We start from the raw sequence: 16,340 nt of genomic DNA on the forward strand, positions 1-16,340 counted from the left end.
TTTTAATTAAGCTTAAATATTGTATGTCTACACTACACCAACAAGTTCTCAACTTTAAAAATGGTTTACTGGAATAAAAAGTTTTACGTTTTTCCCCCTATTATTTGTTGCCCCAAACTGTAGTAATTTGTGACAAACCTTTTCCATCTCCAGTCTGAAAGTGGTGTAAATTTCATTGCTTAACAACCACCTACAGTAGCACCGTCCTGGCAATTTTCTCCAGAACATTTGAAAACCTATTGTTTAGCTGTAATCTGCCTTTTTCACATAATGCTTTGCATTAAATTGTATTAGTCATAGAACAAAATGTCTTTGTGAAAGAGAACATTTTATAGGATTGTCAAGAGCAGATATTTATTTGAAGGTACTGAGAAAGTTTTACAAATGAGAAAAAAGTCCTTATTACATTCAGGAAGCTAGAAATTCATCCTTATAGTAAACTTTCATAAAGGAACGTGTTCTACGACCAGTCTGTCATCGTCTGTATTAACTTATAAGGCCAATTCACACTGCACAGACAGATGCAGACCAACGCCGACCGAGCACAGTAAGCCTACGTCACTTCTCAGACATACCAAGACTCGATAAATGCTGATTCAACATTCAGTTGGCAAAAAACAAGCACAGACCAACACCAACAGATGCTGACAGGAGTAACACACTGATCAGACAAAACCTGGCAAACGTGTCTGTTGCTGTTTATTGGCATCTGCCAGTGCAGTGTGAATTGGCCTTTAAACTCGTCAACAACAAGACTTGTCTAAGTACACAAACAAATAGATCTAGAAACAATAAAAAGAAAAACTCATTTGGTAATGCATTACGGCTTAGCTTTTATTCGGGCCCTTTGCAGAACCTTTCTTCTTGGCTGGAGCTTGTTTTTTAGGCTGGGCTTTGCCGGCCTTCGCTTTTGCCTCTTGGGATTTTGGGGCTTTAGGTTTTGTCGCCGGTGCTTTGGCTTCCTCAGAGGCAGCTATGGCTTTCTCAACATGCTCCTCTTTGAGGGGTTCTTGTTTGGGCGGCTCTGGTTCAGGTAGCTCAGGTTTAACAGCTTCATCTTTGCTATCTTCTTTCAAGACAGGCTTCGGCTGCTCTTCTTTGAGGGGTTCTTGTTTGGGCGGCTCTGGTTCAGGTAGCTCAGGTTTAACAGCTTCATCTTTGCTATCTTCTTTCAAGACAGGCTTCGGCTGCTCTTCTTTGAGGGGTTCTTGTTTGGGCGGCTCTGGTTCAGGTAGCTCAGGATCTTGATCTTCTTTCAAGACTAGCTTCGGCTGCTCTTCTTTGAGGGGTTCTTGTCTGGGTGGCTCTGGTTCAGGTAGCTCAGGTTTAACAGCTTTATCTTTGCTATCTTCTTTCAAGACAGGCTTTGGCTGAGTGGATTCCTGTTCGATCGTCTCTTCCTCTTTTGTTGTCTCTTCCTGGCTTGGTTCCTCTTTGGCGGACTCTTGATTTCCTGTCTGTTGTTCAGTGATTTCTGGTTGTAGAGGCTCTTGAAGAAGTTTAGATTCCGTCTCAGGCTTGGCGGGTTCAGGATTTGTGGGTACTGATGGCTTCTCTTCGTTTACTCTAGCAACCTCTGGTTTGTTTTCTTCTGTGGTGGAGGGTTCCTCTTTTGTTGATTCTGGTTTATCTTCTGGTTTGGTGGACTCAAGTTTGGGAGCCTCAGGAATTGCTGGAATCTTTTCTGCCGTCTTCTCTTCCTCACTATCAGATTCTCCAGCATCATCTGTTATGGAACTTACCAAGGAAGCTGCAAACTCCTGCAGACGGATCTGCTCCTCTCGCAGCCTCTTCATCTCTGTGGTCAACATTGGGTTGGGAGCCGGCTTAGGAAGTTGGACGAGCTCTGGAAGCTCATCTACTTGGGGCAAGTCCACCACTGGTGCTAGAGTCGCCTTTTCTAAGGACCGTATTTCTTTAATTTTGTCATATAAACTTTTTCTTTCATCCTGCAGTGCTTGGCACAGAGTCTCCAGACGGTCGATTTTCAAAGTGAAGAGTTCAAACTCTTTGGCCTTTTCTGATCTCTGTTGGAGTGTAGTTAATCAGTTAGTAAGTGAAAAGCTAATGGTCAAATACTAACAAATTGTGTGTGTAAATTACCTCCTCAATCATTTCAACAAGAGTTTTATTGCAGCTTTCAAACCGTGTCTTCCATATACTTGACTCCTTTTCCAGCTTTTTCATCTTCTTTGTCATCTATTCAGATAAAAACTTGATCAGCATATGACTTATATGCTTTAAAATAGACAAAGGCATTTTAAGTTGTTCACTGCAAAAAAAAAATAAAAATAAAAATCCTATTCTTAACAAGCTTTTTTGTCTAATTTTATAGTTGAAATATTAAAAAATCCTTGAAGCAAGACACATTTACTGGAAACAACACTGTATAAGACATTACGACTTATTTTCAGAGAATGTAGTTTTAATACGAGTGTATTTTATCTTACTGCATCAGAAGGTTTATCACTTGTTTTAGGTATAAATGAGTTAAAAAGTGGAAAAATCTGACAGTGCAAAATACACTTTAAAATAAACTTTTTCTTAAAAAAAAAAGTCTTAATATCTTATGCAGTGTTGCTTCTCAAGTAAATTTATCTTGTAGATATTTTCACTGGAAAACAACTAAGAAGTTATAAAAAGAAAACTGTAAAAGTGTGCATAGTACAACAAACCCTCTCCATCTCCTGTTTGAAAGTGATGTAGATTTCATTGCTTTTTGCTAGTGTGTTCTGGAACTCATCAAACTTCTGGGAGTACAACACAAGCTGTAAGAAGAGAATTAGAGTTAGCATCATTCAGAGAAAATCATTGTAAATATCGCCTTTTAAAGATTGATAAATTGTGCCATAAGAAAAACTTGCATGATGATGATGATGACATTTGTACTCAGACTTAGACTTAGACTTTGTATTTGGAATCAAAATTTGTTCTTTTTTTCTTGTTTATATTTATGAAGAATTGATTAATACATTAATGATTGAATGGATAAATAAATAAATACATATTTAAATATTTATTTATACATATTTAAATATTTATTAATATTTATTTTTATTCATTCATACATCCATTCATTTACTTATTCATTCATTCTTTTGTTTACATTATGGACCTGATGTGAAAATGAAAGAGTTAATCACTGATTTTGCAGCTGCACTTTACTCAATCCATCTGCAGTTAGTCAAAGCAAATGTTCCATTCAAAAACACAGAGCTTTAAATAAGTGAACACGTTCTGCAATGACTCAGTATGTAATGTGCAAGGCATCACTTATTATTTATAATAGCAGCAGTTAAACTCATCCAGGTCGTATTTGCTGTTCAGCACTTGTGGCACTTGTGAACTATAATAATTCACTGAAATAATATTTTTCTGTCTGTGTTGTCACAATAAAGCCATGAGAGAGAGGAAGCCTTCATACAGCCATCAACATGATTAACTCAAAGAGCTTCATTATCTTTTTTGTTGATTCAGAGACAGTGAGATGTTGTCACATTCATTTCCTTAAAGAATTAATCAGTATCTAGATGTATCTGCTCTAAGACAGAATGATAATATTTCTCAATATGCACCACATTTTTGATGCTTTAATTTCCTTTTTTTGTAACTGGAAAACCTCAGTCCTTATTTATTGTAATTGCATAAAAAAGTATTCTTTAAAATTTCTCCTTTTGTGTTCCACTGAACACAGATTTGACAGGTTTGAAACAACATGAGGGTAAGTAAATGAAGACAGAATTTAGGCAAAACTGTAAAACTCTCATGATTCCTTTCATAAACATCCGTCTGTAATTTATCTATCCATCTCAGCTGCAATGTATTCAGACAGTGCATTTAGTGCAATTGTGCCTAATGGCTATGAATCAACACCGTAAATTGCCTTTTAAGGATCGATTGGTTTATGTGGTTTGTCACACAGCTCAGCGAGAGAAACGCCACAGCTAGAGAGGAGAGAGTGTTGGATTGTGGGTAATGCCACAGCGGTAGATATTCACCTGGGCCTGCATGACAGTGTGCTGCTCTTTCAGTTCTTTAGTCTGTAGTTTCCACTCTGCAGCCTGAGTGAGTAACTGGTTAAACACAAGACACACACACAAACAGGTGAGAGAGACCGAGAACTCTGCATTTTGTGTTCCACTGAACACAGATTTGACAGGTTTGAAACAACATGAGGGTAAGTAAATGAAGACAGAATTTAGGCAAAACTGTAAAACTCTCATGATTGCTTTTCATAAACATCCGTCTGTAATTTATCTATCCATCTCAGCTGCAATGTATTCAGTGTATTTAGTGCAATTGCGCCTAATGGCTATGAATCAATACCGTAAATTGCCTTTTAAGGATCGATTGGTTTATGTGGTTTGTCACACAGCTCAGCGAGAGAAACGCCACAGCTAGAGAGGAGAGAGTGTTGGATTGTGGGTAATGCCACAGCGGTAGATATTCACCTGGGCCTGCATGACAGTGTGCTGCTCTTTCAGTTCTTTAGTCTGTAGTTTCCACTCTGCAGCCTGAGTGAGTAACTGGTTAAACACAAGACACACACACAAACAGGTGAGAGAGACCGAGAACTCTGCATTACCTGTTTCTTCATCTGTAACTCCTGCTCCCTCATTGCGTAGCATTTCTTTGTTTTTTCAATAGCCTCTTTAAGCAACTAACAACATAAATAGTGAGATGTTAACATGTGCCAATTCTTGAGATTCACTGAAACATTTTTATAAACAGGGTCCAACATGAACTTTTTGCCACTCTTGAGAAAATTTAAGTTAATAATATAGTAATATAGACTATATATTAAGGGACAAAACAAAGATCCCAGATAAATTTTCATTGAAAAAACATGGAAAATTTTCCATTAAGAAGACTTGCAAGTCACAACAGATGTTTTATTTGAATGACACATTCATCGCTTATCAGGAAATGTCAGATTACCATATCAACTTAATATACTATGTTGCAGTTCTTTATAAAATGACCTTTTATAAGCCAATTATTACTTGCATTTTGCACTTGATGATTGTTCATTTTAGACCCTGCTTGTAAATAAATTCATTGTAAGCACATGCAAATGAATTAGCCTGCCCTTCATTTTACTTGAGGCAAATCTGAAGAGCCAGAATAGGAGATCTGTGTGTCTTACATATTCCTTCTCTCTTTTGTGCTTCTCTTCAGCTTGACTGAGGAGCATGTTGGCTTCTTCCAGCTTGGCATCAGACAGTTTCTGCTGTAGATCTCTGTGTTTGAATATCTTCTTTAAACTCTGCATAAAAATACAGGGAAGAATTTATTTAATTGTATTTAATTTAATTTAATTTAATTATATTTCATTTAATTTAATTGTATTTAATTGTATTTAATTTTATTTAATTTTATTTTTAATTTTACAAAGTCGTTTGCACCGTGCTCTTTTGTCACTTAGTGTTTTATTTTGGTGCGTCAATCTATTAGATTACTTGGTATATAAAACCATGATCTGCACTCACAAAAATGTATTATTTTACATTGATCACCAGTAGGACAAAAAAAGTAGACTGTTTTTGTGAGTGCAGATCATGGTTTTATATTTTATTTGATTTTTCCATTGTCCAAACCACTTGTCCTATTTGGGGTCGCAGGGATGCTGTAGCTTTTGTCATTTCTTGGAACAACATTTAACACAGTACAACATTTTAACGTTGAGAATTTGTGTTTGTCTCTCTCCTGATACACCACACAGTGCGATTATTAACAAGCAGAACATGTTCCAGGATCAACATGCTTTGTTGTTCTTGGAACAGCTTTTGTATCAATCATCCTTTTACACCTAAAATCAGAGGGCGGTGATTGGTCAATAGGGATGTTGTTCCAGGAACATGTTCTTCTTGTGTAAATCACATTAAGCATGATGCATCTCACTCTTATGATGCGTGTCTCTACCGCAGCCAGCAGAGGGCAGTAGAGACACACGACACAATTCAATTTCGAGTCAGTTAAATTCTTGGGGTCTGTTTTAGCCCCCCACCACACAGCTGTGTGTGAGCAGTCTCTGTGGTACCCATCAGCATGACCGATTGAGCTTAACTTCCCCTCACATCAGGCTTGTCATTCCACCGGTCGATCCTCATGTGATTAGATAGAGAATACTAGAGTGTTCTACAAGGTGCTATATTCACTGTCAAACCAGGCGTGAATCACTGAGTCAAAGTCCAAAAACACAAGTATCTGCTGTGCATATAGCAGGTTTAGAAAGTGTGAGGGTGTAGTTTCGTCCGCCTCGTGTCGTGAAATTACAGCTCTGGCAGACTTCAGCTCTAAAACACGCACATGTTTTTATGCATAGTGACTGTAAAAATTGCTCATGTAAACTACCAGTCAGAAGTTTGGAATAATTATGTAATGTCTTTGAAATTCTCTTGTGCTCACCAAGGATGCATTTATTTGATCAAAAATACTACAAATATTACAGTTAAAAAACTGTTTTTTGAAATTATTTTTGATAGCAAAGCTGAATTTTCAGCAACCATTACTCTAGTCTTCAGTGTCACATGATCCTCCAGAATTAATTCTATGCTGATAATAATTCTATGCTAATACCTTTAATAACTGATAATAATTGAGCAGCAAATCAGCATATTAGAATGACTTATTTAGTTTGATTTCTTCACTCGTGATGCTATATTCTCATCTCAATCATAATCTTTACATTCTTGTTTATAACGGTCATTGTTGACTAAACCTAAACCTATTAAAAATATTATTAAAACATTAAAACTATAAAAACATTTCAATTAGTGTTTCCGTTAACTGAAAAAAAGCTGAAATAAAGTCAAATATAAATATTCAATGAAAAACCTAAACAAAATGAGGGCAAAACAAAACTAAAATAAAAATACATTAACGGTAGAGAGAAATATTTAAAAATAATAAAAATACAAAAGCACATAATAAAATTACTTGAACCAAATTAGAATCTTAGAATGATTTCTGAATGATCATGTGACACTGATAATGAGAATGGAGTAATGCTGAAAATTTAGCTTTGCCATCACAGGAATACATGACATTTGATTTTTTTTAAATATATATTCAAATAGAAACCAGTTATTGTAAATTGTAATAATATTGTAATAATATTTCACAAAATTACGTTTTTTACTGTATTTTTAATCAAATAAATGCACACTTGGTGAGCATAAGAGACTCAGGACATATGACATTTAAAAAATCGTAATTATTCAGAACTTTTGACGGCTGTAGTTGCAGAGTTTAAAATAAGTTTGGAACCCCAATAATGGCTCATTAAAATTTTCTGCTGGACCAGAACATAAAAATCCAATCAGATGCATTATCAAATGTATCACAATCATTTATGGTGCACACTTACTTGTACCAAAATCGAATCTCGACTGTGCCTTGGGGTGCAGCTTTAAACAGATTTATGACTGAATCGCTTTGACAGATGTGTTAGATATTGTTGTGTTTGAAATCCTCAATTCATTTTGCTGGCTTTCGCTGCACAGGTCTTCGGTCTGCTTCACACCACAAGCACATATTTATTTTAGGGCCCATATTAACAGGTTACAGTCTTCACACTGCCCACATAAACAGCACAGTGCTGTGCAGCTGAAAATAGAGTTCTGTTGCAGCAGAAGCACTGTGAACGGTGGGCCTGCTGGAGCTCTGCTTATGTGTGGATTTAATGCATTTCAAATCTAGATGTTATGTGTACAGATACGTCCTGTGGATTTAATGTAATGTGTGTGGATTTCCGTCAGTACCTCTTCTCTCCGCTCATACTGCTCTATGATGGTCTTGAGTTTGCTGGCCAGATCACTGTTCTCTTGGCACAGCTTGTTGTTGCGGTTACTGTGCTGCTCGATCTGATTCTGAATGTCCACTAGCGTGCTCTGGAAATGAGCGGAGATCTCCTTCCGCTTCATTTCATCCTCCTGCAGCCTCTGCAGACTCTCCTCCTGCAGGGAGAAAGAGAGAAGGAAACGTGTGGGAAATCTGGGAATATGCAGACTTAAGTGATGAAAGCAATCTAGATCTAGTATTATGTGAGATGGAGCTGTGATTAGATGGTCAAAGTCAAGTAATGTATTGTGTTTGATAGCATTTTGTGGTAGAAATGACAGTGAAGGAAATGATATTTTAAACATTTGTGGAATAAAATGGCCAACTCTTACTAAAGCTTATTTCATTATATGGCATAAAATCCAAACAATTAAACAATATTTTGTATTTGACATCTTGATTTATCACAATTGATATTCACCTTGATTATTTTTCGTTTGTTGCTTCATTCATTACATATTTAATAATAATAATAATAATATAATATATTCATAATATTTCATATTTTATTTCAGTCATGCTCCTCACTTAAAGTGTTGTCTTGCTGATAACAGTGTTGTCATTGTTAACTAACACAAAAACGATTTAAAAAATGTTAATTAAAATAAATCTGAAATAAAATAAAATATAAATATTGAAAACCTCAACTTAAAAACACTCAAAAATGAGAAATTTGCATTTTCAACTAACTGAACTAAGCTGAGGTGTACTAAAATAAAGATTCTGACCAATAAATCTGACAAAAGCACATTACTAAACTTAACTAAATGACTAAACTTGAACTTAACTACTTAAACTAAAATTAAAACGAACAAATTCAAAATATATTAGTAAACACTACAATAGCATAAAGATAATACTAAAATAACACTGGTTGACAGGTACACTTTTTAAAATTAAATTTTGTGGCAAAATTTAATCGTAAAACTAATGGACATGTTACAAATTAATATAAATGTACATTTTCATTATTTATTGTGTAAAAAGTATTGATCAATTCATAAGAGTTTACGGTTTATAATAGTTTTTACTTCATATAAAACATTAAAATGTATTATTTTAATAAAAGTAATATATATATAAGTTATAATTAAGGGACAACCTTTTGAAAGGGGCTTTTATTTTATAGATATAGTAGAGAGTGACAAGAAATATAAAGGATAGAAGGAATGGACATTTTATAGGCCCGACTTGAACCTGAGTGGCCCACATGAGCACCATAGTCCAACATGTCCAAAGCAGGTGCACTAACCGCTACTTTAACGGCATTATTTCGACCTTACAAGGTCTGAATAGTGAAGGCTAGTTTATGATCCTATTAATCAAATCTTGTTAATGACGTATTAAGCTCTATGAGATCTATATTTGTAGCACTAATAAACAATATTATCCTTTTTTAGTATCTGGGATCGGATGTGTGAATGCTAAACAGTCCGGCCATCCAATGTGTGCGCTTTGTAAACATGAGCTCCTGTTTCAGAGGCGCCAGCTTCCTGACTCAGCTAATTGTAAGGAACCCAAGCATGGAGTGTTCCTCTCCAGGGCTGAATCTGTTTGCTTGCCTGTGTTTACACATGGCATGAGTCTCAAGCTCCCACCCCGGGAAAGGTGAAGCTGTATTACCACTACGCAAGCTCATCACTCATATAAGCGCAAAGGCAATGACCCCAGATTAAATCTAATTTACCGTCCTCATAGCTGAGCCTCGCACCTACACACAGGGCTTAGATGTTCTGCTCTGACCTGCTCATTAATGGCTTCCATAATACTTGAATTAAATTGATTGGGGAGTGAACAAGGTCAAAGCCAGCCTCTAGGGAAGGATAGCATCAACTTCCAAAGACATGCAGAGTTCATAATGGAGCAAGAGTTTAATATCTTCAATGCCCGGAGGAGAAAAAGCAACACAAACGTGATTAGAAAGCTCCTCAAAAACAGAAAAAAAGTGTGTGTGTTAGCATGCTGGGACAGAAACCGCTACCTACAAAGTCCTCCAGCACCTGTTCAGCGAATAGTACAAATGGACCGAAATCAGTCACTGAGAAAATGGCTCCAGGTGCTTTGCGCAAGATTCATAACATCTTTCATATTATGTACACATTCACAGAATGGAGGTGAAATTGTCTCTTGGACGGCAACATAATTGTTTGGCAGAGTGAAAGAAATGAGTGGACTGCTATATCCGACAACTGGAAACATTTCAAGTGCTGAATAAGTGATGTAAAATGACAAATATGGCAGCTCAGTTGAGAGAGGCATTCACAAATTAGGGTGCCGTTTACGTGCATCAGAAACATACAGCACGACCAGTGAAGTCCGATTCCCTTGTTAATGATTCTTATGAGTCGGTTCTTTTTATTGAATCAAACACATGTGACTTTTTGAAACACTTTTTGAAACCCTGAATGAATCATTCGCTTTGCTTTTTAAACACTATTCAATATGACATTCCATCAAATTTGTGTTATTTTATTTATTAATGTGTAATGCTTGTGTGTTATTAGGCTGGGCTTGGAAAACTATTCAGTTTTTTTTTTTTAAATTCCAAGTATGGTGACCCATACTTGGAATTAGTGCTCTGCATTTAACCCATCCAAAGTGCATACACACAGCAGTGAACACACACCCGGAGCAGTGGGCAGCCATTTTTACTGCGGCGCCCAGGGAGCAGTTGGGGGTTCGGTGCCTTGCTCAAGGGCACCTCAGTCGTGGTATTGAAGGTGGGAGAGAGCGCTGTACATTCACTCCCCCCACCTACAATCCCTGCCGGTACGAGACTCGAACCCGCAACCTTTTGGTTTATGAGTCCGACTCTCTAACCATTAGGCCACGACTTCCCCCATTTGTTTGATTGTTCTCCCTTTTGTATTACACACACATGTTAAAATTCATTTCATTTATTAAGAATTAACCTACATTTGAAAACTGATCTTTGGTTCATGACATAGTGTCAAACCATAGGAATTTCGAAATGTTTCGAAACCAAGGCTGAATGCAAACTTGATCATTTTGTGTTCTTGTTTTTATGTTTTTGGTATATTTGGCATAAGAACACAAATATTCATGGCACTATTTTGTGGTGTCTAGATAGGCTACACAATAAAATTAGTTGTTTTCAGTCATAATTATAATCTCATCATAACTGTACTATGAATTTCTTTATATGTGTAAATCGTTTTAAGGAGTTGCCTAGTTAAATCCATTATGCAGATTTCACCTCAAAATTAGCACAGAAAATATGAAAACCTCTGCAGATTCTATCTGGGATGTAGATGTAGTCGCTGTAGCATCAACAGAATGGAAGTACAGGAGGCCACGGCCTCTGCAGTGATTTGAGCCAGCGAGACATTCTTTTTGACTTTTGATTTATAAAAGAAGGGCAAATGGCACTGAAGCTCGGTAACACAGCCCCTCTTGTCATAGTGACCTGTCAGCAGCGCTTTGAGTCTGAGAAGTCAGTGTCTCATCGAGGCAGAGACACCGAGTCACTGCAGTAACGTCCCACTGGGCTCAAAAACGCCGTCTCCTCAGAAGGAAGTTGGATCGACTCGATCTCAGCAATCAAAACATTGACACGGGTAACAGGATAACAGGAAACACTCTCCCACATGTCAAACAAGAAGTTGCTATAAGGTCTGTTATTATGGTCCTACTGTATCTGTTTCAGATAAATGTACCCCTTAATGGCACATAAAAACAAAACATTGATCGCTGTTTGTGTCAGTCAGACTGCTTTTCTTTATAAGTGGTTCTTATTTCAGTTTTAGCAGTATTTCAAGTAAGTATGTGATCTGTTAGACTTTTTTTTTTAGTTTAATGATAGAAAAATGGCAACATCCCCCATAAATTCAGTATATGCAAGTATGAGACAATTGAATTAAGAGTATTATTTTTGTAAAAATGCAACAGTGTGCTTTTGTGGTCAACTAATTTTTTTTTTTTTTCTAAAATTAAAAATATTCTAAATATATAAAAAAAATTTAATGATATATGTATATGTATATATATATATATATATATTTTATTAAAAAAACTACCACTTTTTAAAGAGTATTTAATTATGCAGCTGTGAGTTTTTTAATGAAAATTTTGTTGCAGTTTAGCATTTGTATTTGTGTTAACATAGACTAATGTTCAAAAGTGAGATTTTTTAATGTTTTTAAAGAAGTCTCTTATGCTTTCAAAGGCTACATTTGTTTGATTAAAAACAATAAAATTGTGAAATATTATTCCAATTTTAAAATGTAATTTACTGCCGTTTTCAGTGTCAATGAAATATTCTGATTTGTCGCTCATCAAACATTTCTTATTACTTTCAGTGTTGAAATTATAATATTTTTTGTGGAAGACATGATACTAATTTTTTTTTTTTTCGAGATTTTTTGATGAATAGAAACTTAAAAAGAACAGCTGACCCCAACTGACCCCAAACATTTAAATGGCATAAGAAAATAGGCATGTTTATTTAAAAAAAACGCATGAATTCAGATAAAATAAATAATGTATGTTTCTTATCATAAATATACACCCCCCCTCTTCTTTCTCAATCTCTTAAGCTGTCAGTAGACAATGTTCTCACCTTCAGTGTCCTGTTATGTCTCTGAAGCTCCCTGCAGAGCATCTCCAGCTTGCTGCGGGCCAGGATGGCACGACTGTGCTCGAACTGAAGCTGATCTCTCTGCTTGACCAGAAGACCCTGTCTCTGCTGAAGCTGCTCCAGCTGTTTCTTCTCAGTCCTGCGGTCCTCCACCTGCCCCATATGCACAAAACACACACAGGTGTGATCCATACATCATCTCATACCCCGCTTTAACACCTCTGGCTGGTCTAAAGCTGCTTTAGATAATGTCTGTCTGTCTGCTTGTTCAGACGTCATCGAGAGGATTTTGAAATGACAGACTTTTCCAGTTTTCCACATTAACACAGAGCCCTTAGATTGTATATATCTGAGAACAAGATCTGATTTTGTCTGATTTTCGTAGTCTTCTGTCATATGTTCTTCTCTACATGTCCCTGTCGTTATCTCTGTGTTTTGAAATTGAAGAGAGTGTTGTGGCTATCTTGTATGGCATATGGCCTTGTGTTCAGACTCGCTTATTCAGCCCAGGGCGTCGAATATTTAGGTCATCGCAGTATCAGTGAAACCACTCTTAACATCACACCAGGCGTTCTTTTATTTTCTCTCCGTGTCAATCCGGTTTGTGTTCTATTTGTTTCCTCTTAACTGTCCTCCATGCATTGTTGTTGCCGGCGGTGAAAACTGTTCAGAGAGCGGCGTTCTCTCATGGGTCTGAATACTCACCAGCTCAGTGTATTTCTTCAACACCATTTCCACTTTCTCTTCTGGTGAGCCGAGCTTGTTCAGGCTTTGCAATAAGGATGCGGCCTCTTTACCTACGAGACAAGCGTTTTCCGTTCAGATCACAGAATGAAAAGATAAAGAAGATGAGCAGAAGCCCACAAGGGAGAGTTCTGCACGCAAGCTTCAAAACAAATCAACGGGAGAAGTGATGGAATCACAGCGTGATAGCGTTTACTAGGATAAAATGGTTGAGAGAAGCAAACAAGGCACAAGACATATACTCAGCCTTAAGGGGATAGTTCATCCAGAAATGAATCTCTGTCATTATCTATTCACCCTCTTGTCATTCAAAACCTTACGGTTGTCTTTTTTCTATATAAATCTAAAAAAAAAAAAATCTTAAAAAACACTGTCAAAGTGGTTCGTAACATTTTTGTGCTGTATTCCAAGTCTTCAGAAGTCTTAAGACAGCTTTGTGTAAGGAACAAACTGAAAAGTTTGAATGAGTTCACAAAACCAGACTGGTCCAGTTTTTCAGTTCAGCTCATAGACTCATTGAGTAATTTGGTTGCAGTGGCCACCAGCCCAATTTATCTGTGACTATTCTTACACAAAGCTATTTATATGACATCAGAAGACTTGAACTATTGTGCATGAGTCATATGGACCACTTTTATGATATTTCATGATTCATTTATGGGACTTTTTTTTACATGTTAAAAGCTCCAACAGCTGTTCATTGTAATTACATTCAAATGCGTGACCAGTACATTATTCATATTTTCTCTTTCTGTGTTCCACAGAGGAAAGTCATACAGGTTTGCAACAACATGAGCAAGTAAATGATGACAGAATTTTCATTCCTGTGTAAAAATTTCCTTTAAGCCCAGAGTGTGTCAGAAAACTAAGTCAAGCACTATAGCTGTCTGCATTTGGTGATGATGAAGTGGGCTTTAGTATTGACGTCAGCATTCTTTCCTTGAGAATGGAAATATTCCAAACAGTTGATTACTACACACATAGCACTCGACCATCCTGCTGATAGAAAAACCCAATCACTGTTTATGACTCTCCATCTGTGCGATTGAGAGGTGCTACTTAAGGCATTATTTTTCAAACATAAAACAACAATCCGTTTTCTCACTGAAATCTCTGCTCTGTGGGTCATTTAACAAAATGAATGTCATTTGTGTCACTCAATCATACATTACTGTTTAAATGTTTGGGTTAAGGAAGATTTTTTTGTTCAAAAGAAATACATACTGTTGTTTATTTATAGGATGCATTAAACTGATCAAATATGACAATGTTACAACAAAATCTATTTCAAATTATCAATGCTTTTCTTTTAAACTTTCTATTTATCGAAGAATTCTAAAAATGATGTACTGTATATATCGTTATATATCATGGTAATATTTCCACAAAAATACTAAGCAGCACAGTTGTTTTGAACATTGATAATAACAAATGTTTCTAAAGCACCGAATTAGCATATTATAAAGATTTCTGAAGGATCATGTGACAATGAAGACTGGAGTAATGGCAGCTGAAAATTCAGCTTTGAATCACAGTAATGCATTCTGAAATATATTAAAATAGAAAACAGTTATTTTAAATGACTGTTTTACTGTATTAAAGCAGCACTATGTAACTTTTGGCGCTCTAGCGGTTAATAAACAGAACTGCACACATCCCGCGGAAGAACATTCCAACCGGAGCTACTTCTCTAAATTTATGTCTATGGCGATTCACGCAGGTATGTGTTACTCCGCAGCGGTGACGACCAGACCAGGCTACAATAGTCCAAATATAAGTACTTATTATAAGTGTACCGTAGTGATTCGCAATAAGACAAAAACGCGGTTTGGAAGATGAATTCATGATGTACTCGCTCATTATATACATTTTGCAAATTTTGAACACAGAAAAAGTTACATAGTGCTGCTTTAACTTGACACGGCACATTGTAATTTTTATTATTTATGTGGTTGTCAAACTTAAAATGGCATTTCATAGAATGACCCAAATCATTTCTTGACCAATTATTGACTGATTTGGCCATTCTCAAAATTCTCTTTGTGAGGTTTAGTCTTTTAGTTTGTCTGTTTAATCTCAAGACATTTACACTGTTTATCAAACGAACAGAAGAAAGGCCAATTGCTCACCCAGGCCCTTGAGAATGTTCTTATCAGCTATCTGCTCCTTCTCTGGAGTGGCACCAGCTTCTTGTGGGTCGGCCTCTTTATCAGCCTTTGCCTCCTCTTCCTTTCTCTCCTCAGACTCCAGGATGGAGATCTGCTCCTGCATCAGGCTGGATGCTGCTCCATACGTGTTGATTATATCCTCTAGCTGCCTGCTGAAGTCCTCCATGGGGTCCACTGGCTGCTCCAATGGGCCATTGACTTGTTCATTGGCGTTCTCAGAGGTCTGGTGACTGCCCTCCATCATCTGCTGCAAAAATCAAGTTAAATATATCACAAAAGTGCTTCAGAAGAAAGCAGGTTGATTAGCAGAGGTAGAACAGCCAATTCCTTGATTACACTCTTGGCTTGATGCTGAAATGAGACTGTTGAAATTAATGAGAAGTGATTATGCATTACTTGTAGAGAGGTTTGATACGACTCTCTGAAATCACCAGCCACTAAACTGAAGATGAATGGCTTTTGGCCAGTTTGTGGTATGTTTGCATAAATAGAGGGAATTTATGTTTGAAATGCATGAGGTTGTTTGAAATGTGAATTCAAATTTGGGGAAATGATTAATGGATTTGCCTCAGGCAGAAACAATATGGATAATAATGAAGTGACCTTGAAAAATAAATATTTGCAGAAACTTAAAACTGGAAATTGGAATGTGAAGTGATTTGTCTACATATACAATAACAATGGCAAATGTAATTAGTTCTATCTATTTGTTTGTCTTGTTTCTGTACTGATACTGTTTTGTACTGATATTTTATTAATAATAATTATATATATATATGCATATATGTTTATATTTAGGTCATATATTTTTTGAAAGTGTCTTATGTTCACCAAAGTTGCATTTATTTGTTAAAAAATATAGTAAAAACAGTAATATTGTGAAATATTGTTACAATTTACAATATATTGTTTTCTATTTTAATATATTTTTACAAATGTAATTTATTCCTGTGATGGCAAGCTGAATTTTTAATAGCCATTACTCCAGT

The 16,340-nt window shown here is 36.3% G+C and overlaps 1 protein-coding gene across 2 annotated transcripts in view; it reads right to left on the bottom strand.

The window, feature by feature from the left end:
* Positions 1 to 317: 317 nt before the first annotated feature.
* txlnba (taxilin beta a) overlaps positions 318 to 16,340 on the bottom strand; it is a 17,285-nt gene continuing 1,262 nt past the window's right edge. The window contains exons 2-10 of one of the 2 annotated variants that reach the window (XM_016537528.1): positions 15,313 to 15,598; positions 13,145 to 13,236; positions 12,422 to 12,592; positions 7,764 to 7,958; positions 5,147 to 5,266; positions 4,586 to 4,660; positions 2,676 to 2,768; positions 2,104 to 2,199; positions 318 to 2,027 (exon numbers count right to left, since the gene is read on the bottom strand). In XM_016537528.1, the coding sequence (XP_016393014.1) occupies positions 828 to 2,027; positions 2,104 to 2,199; positions 2,676 to 2,768; positions 4,586 to 4,660; positions 5,147 to 5,266; positions 7,764 to 7,958; positions 12,422 to 12,592; positions 13,145 to 13,236; positions 15,313 to 15,595 (2,325 nt within the window). In that variant the 5' untranslated portion in view covers positions 15,596 to 15,598 and the 3' untranslated portion in view covers positions 318 to 827. Of the gene's footprint in view, positions 2,028 to 2,103; positions 2,200 to 2,675; positions 2,769 to 4,451; positions 4,527 to 4,585; positions 4,661 to 5,146; positions 5,267 to 7,763; positions 7,959 to 12,421; positions 12,593 to 13,144; positions 13,257 to 15,312; positions 15,599 to 16,340 lie in introns of those variants that run through there. The other variant, XM_016537529.1, reaches the window with a different exon arrangement.

The sequence above is a fragment of the Sinocyclocheilus rhinocerous genome, unplaced genomic scaffold, assembly GCF_001515625.1.
Source record: "Sinocyclocheilus rhinocerous isolate Xijiao unplaced genomic scaffold, SAMN03320098_v1.1 scaffold185, whole genome shotgun sequence".
Taxonomy (NCBI): Eukaryota; Metazoa; Chordata; class Actinopteri; order Cypriniformes; family Cyprinidae; genus Sinocyclocheilus; species Sinocyclocheilus rhinocerous.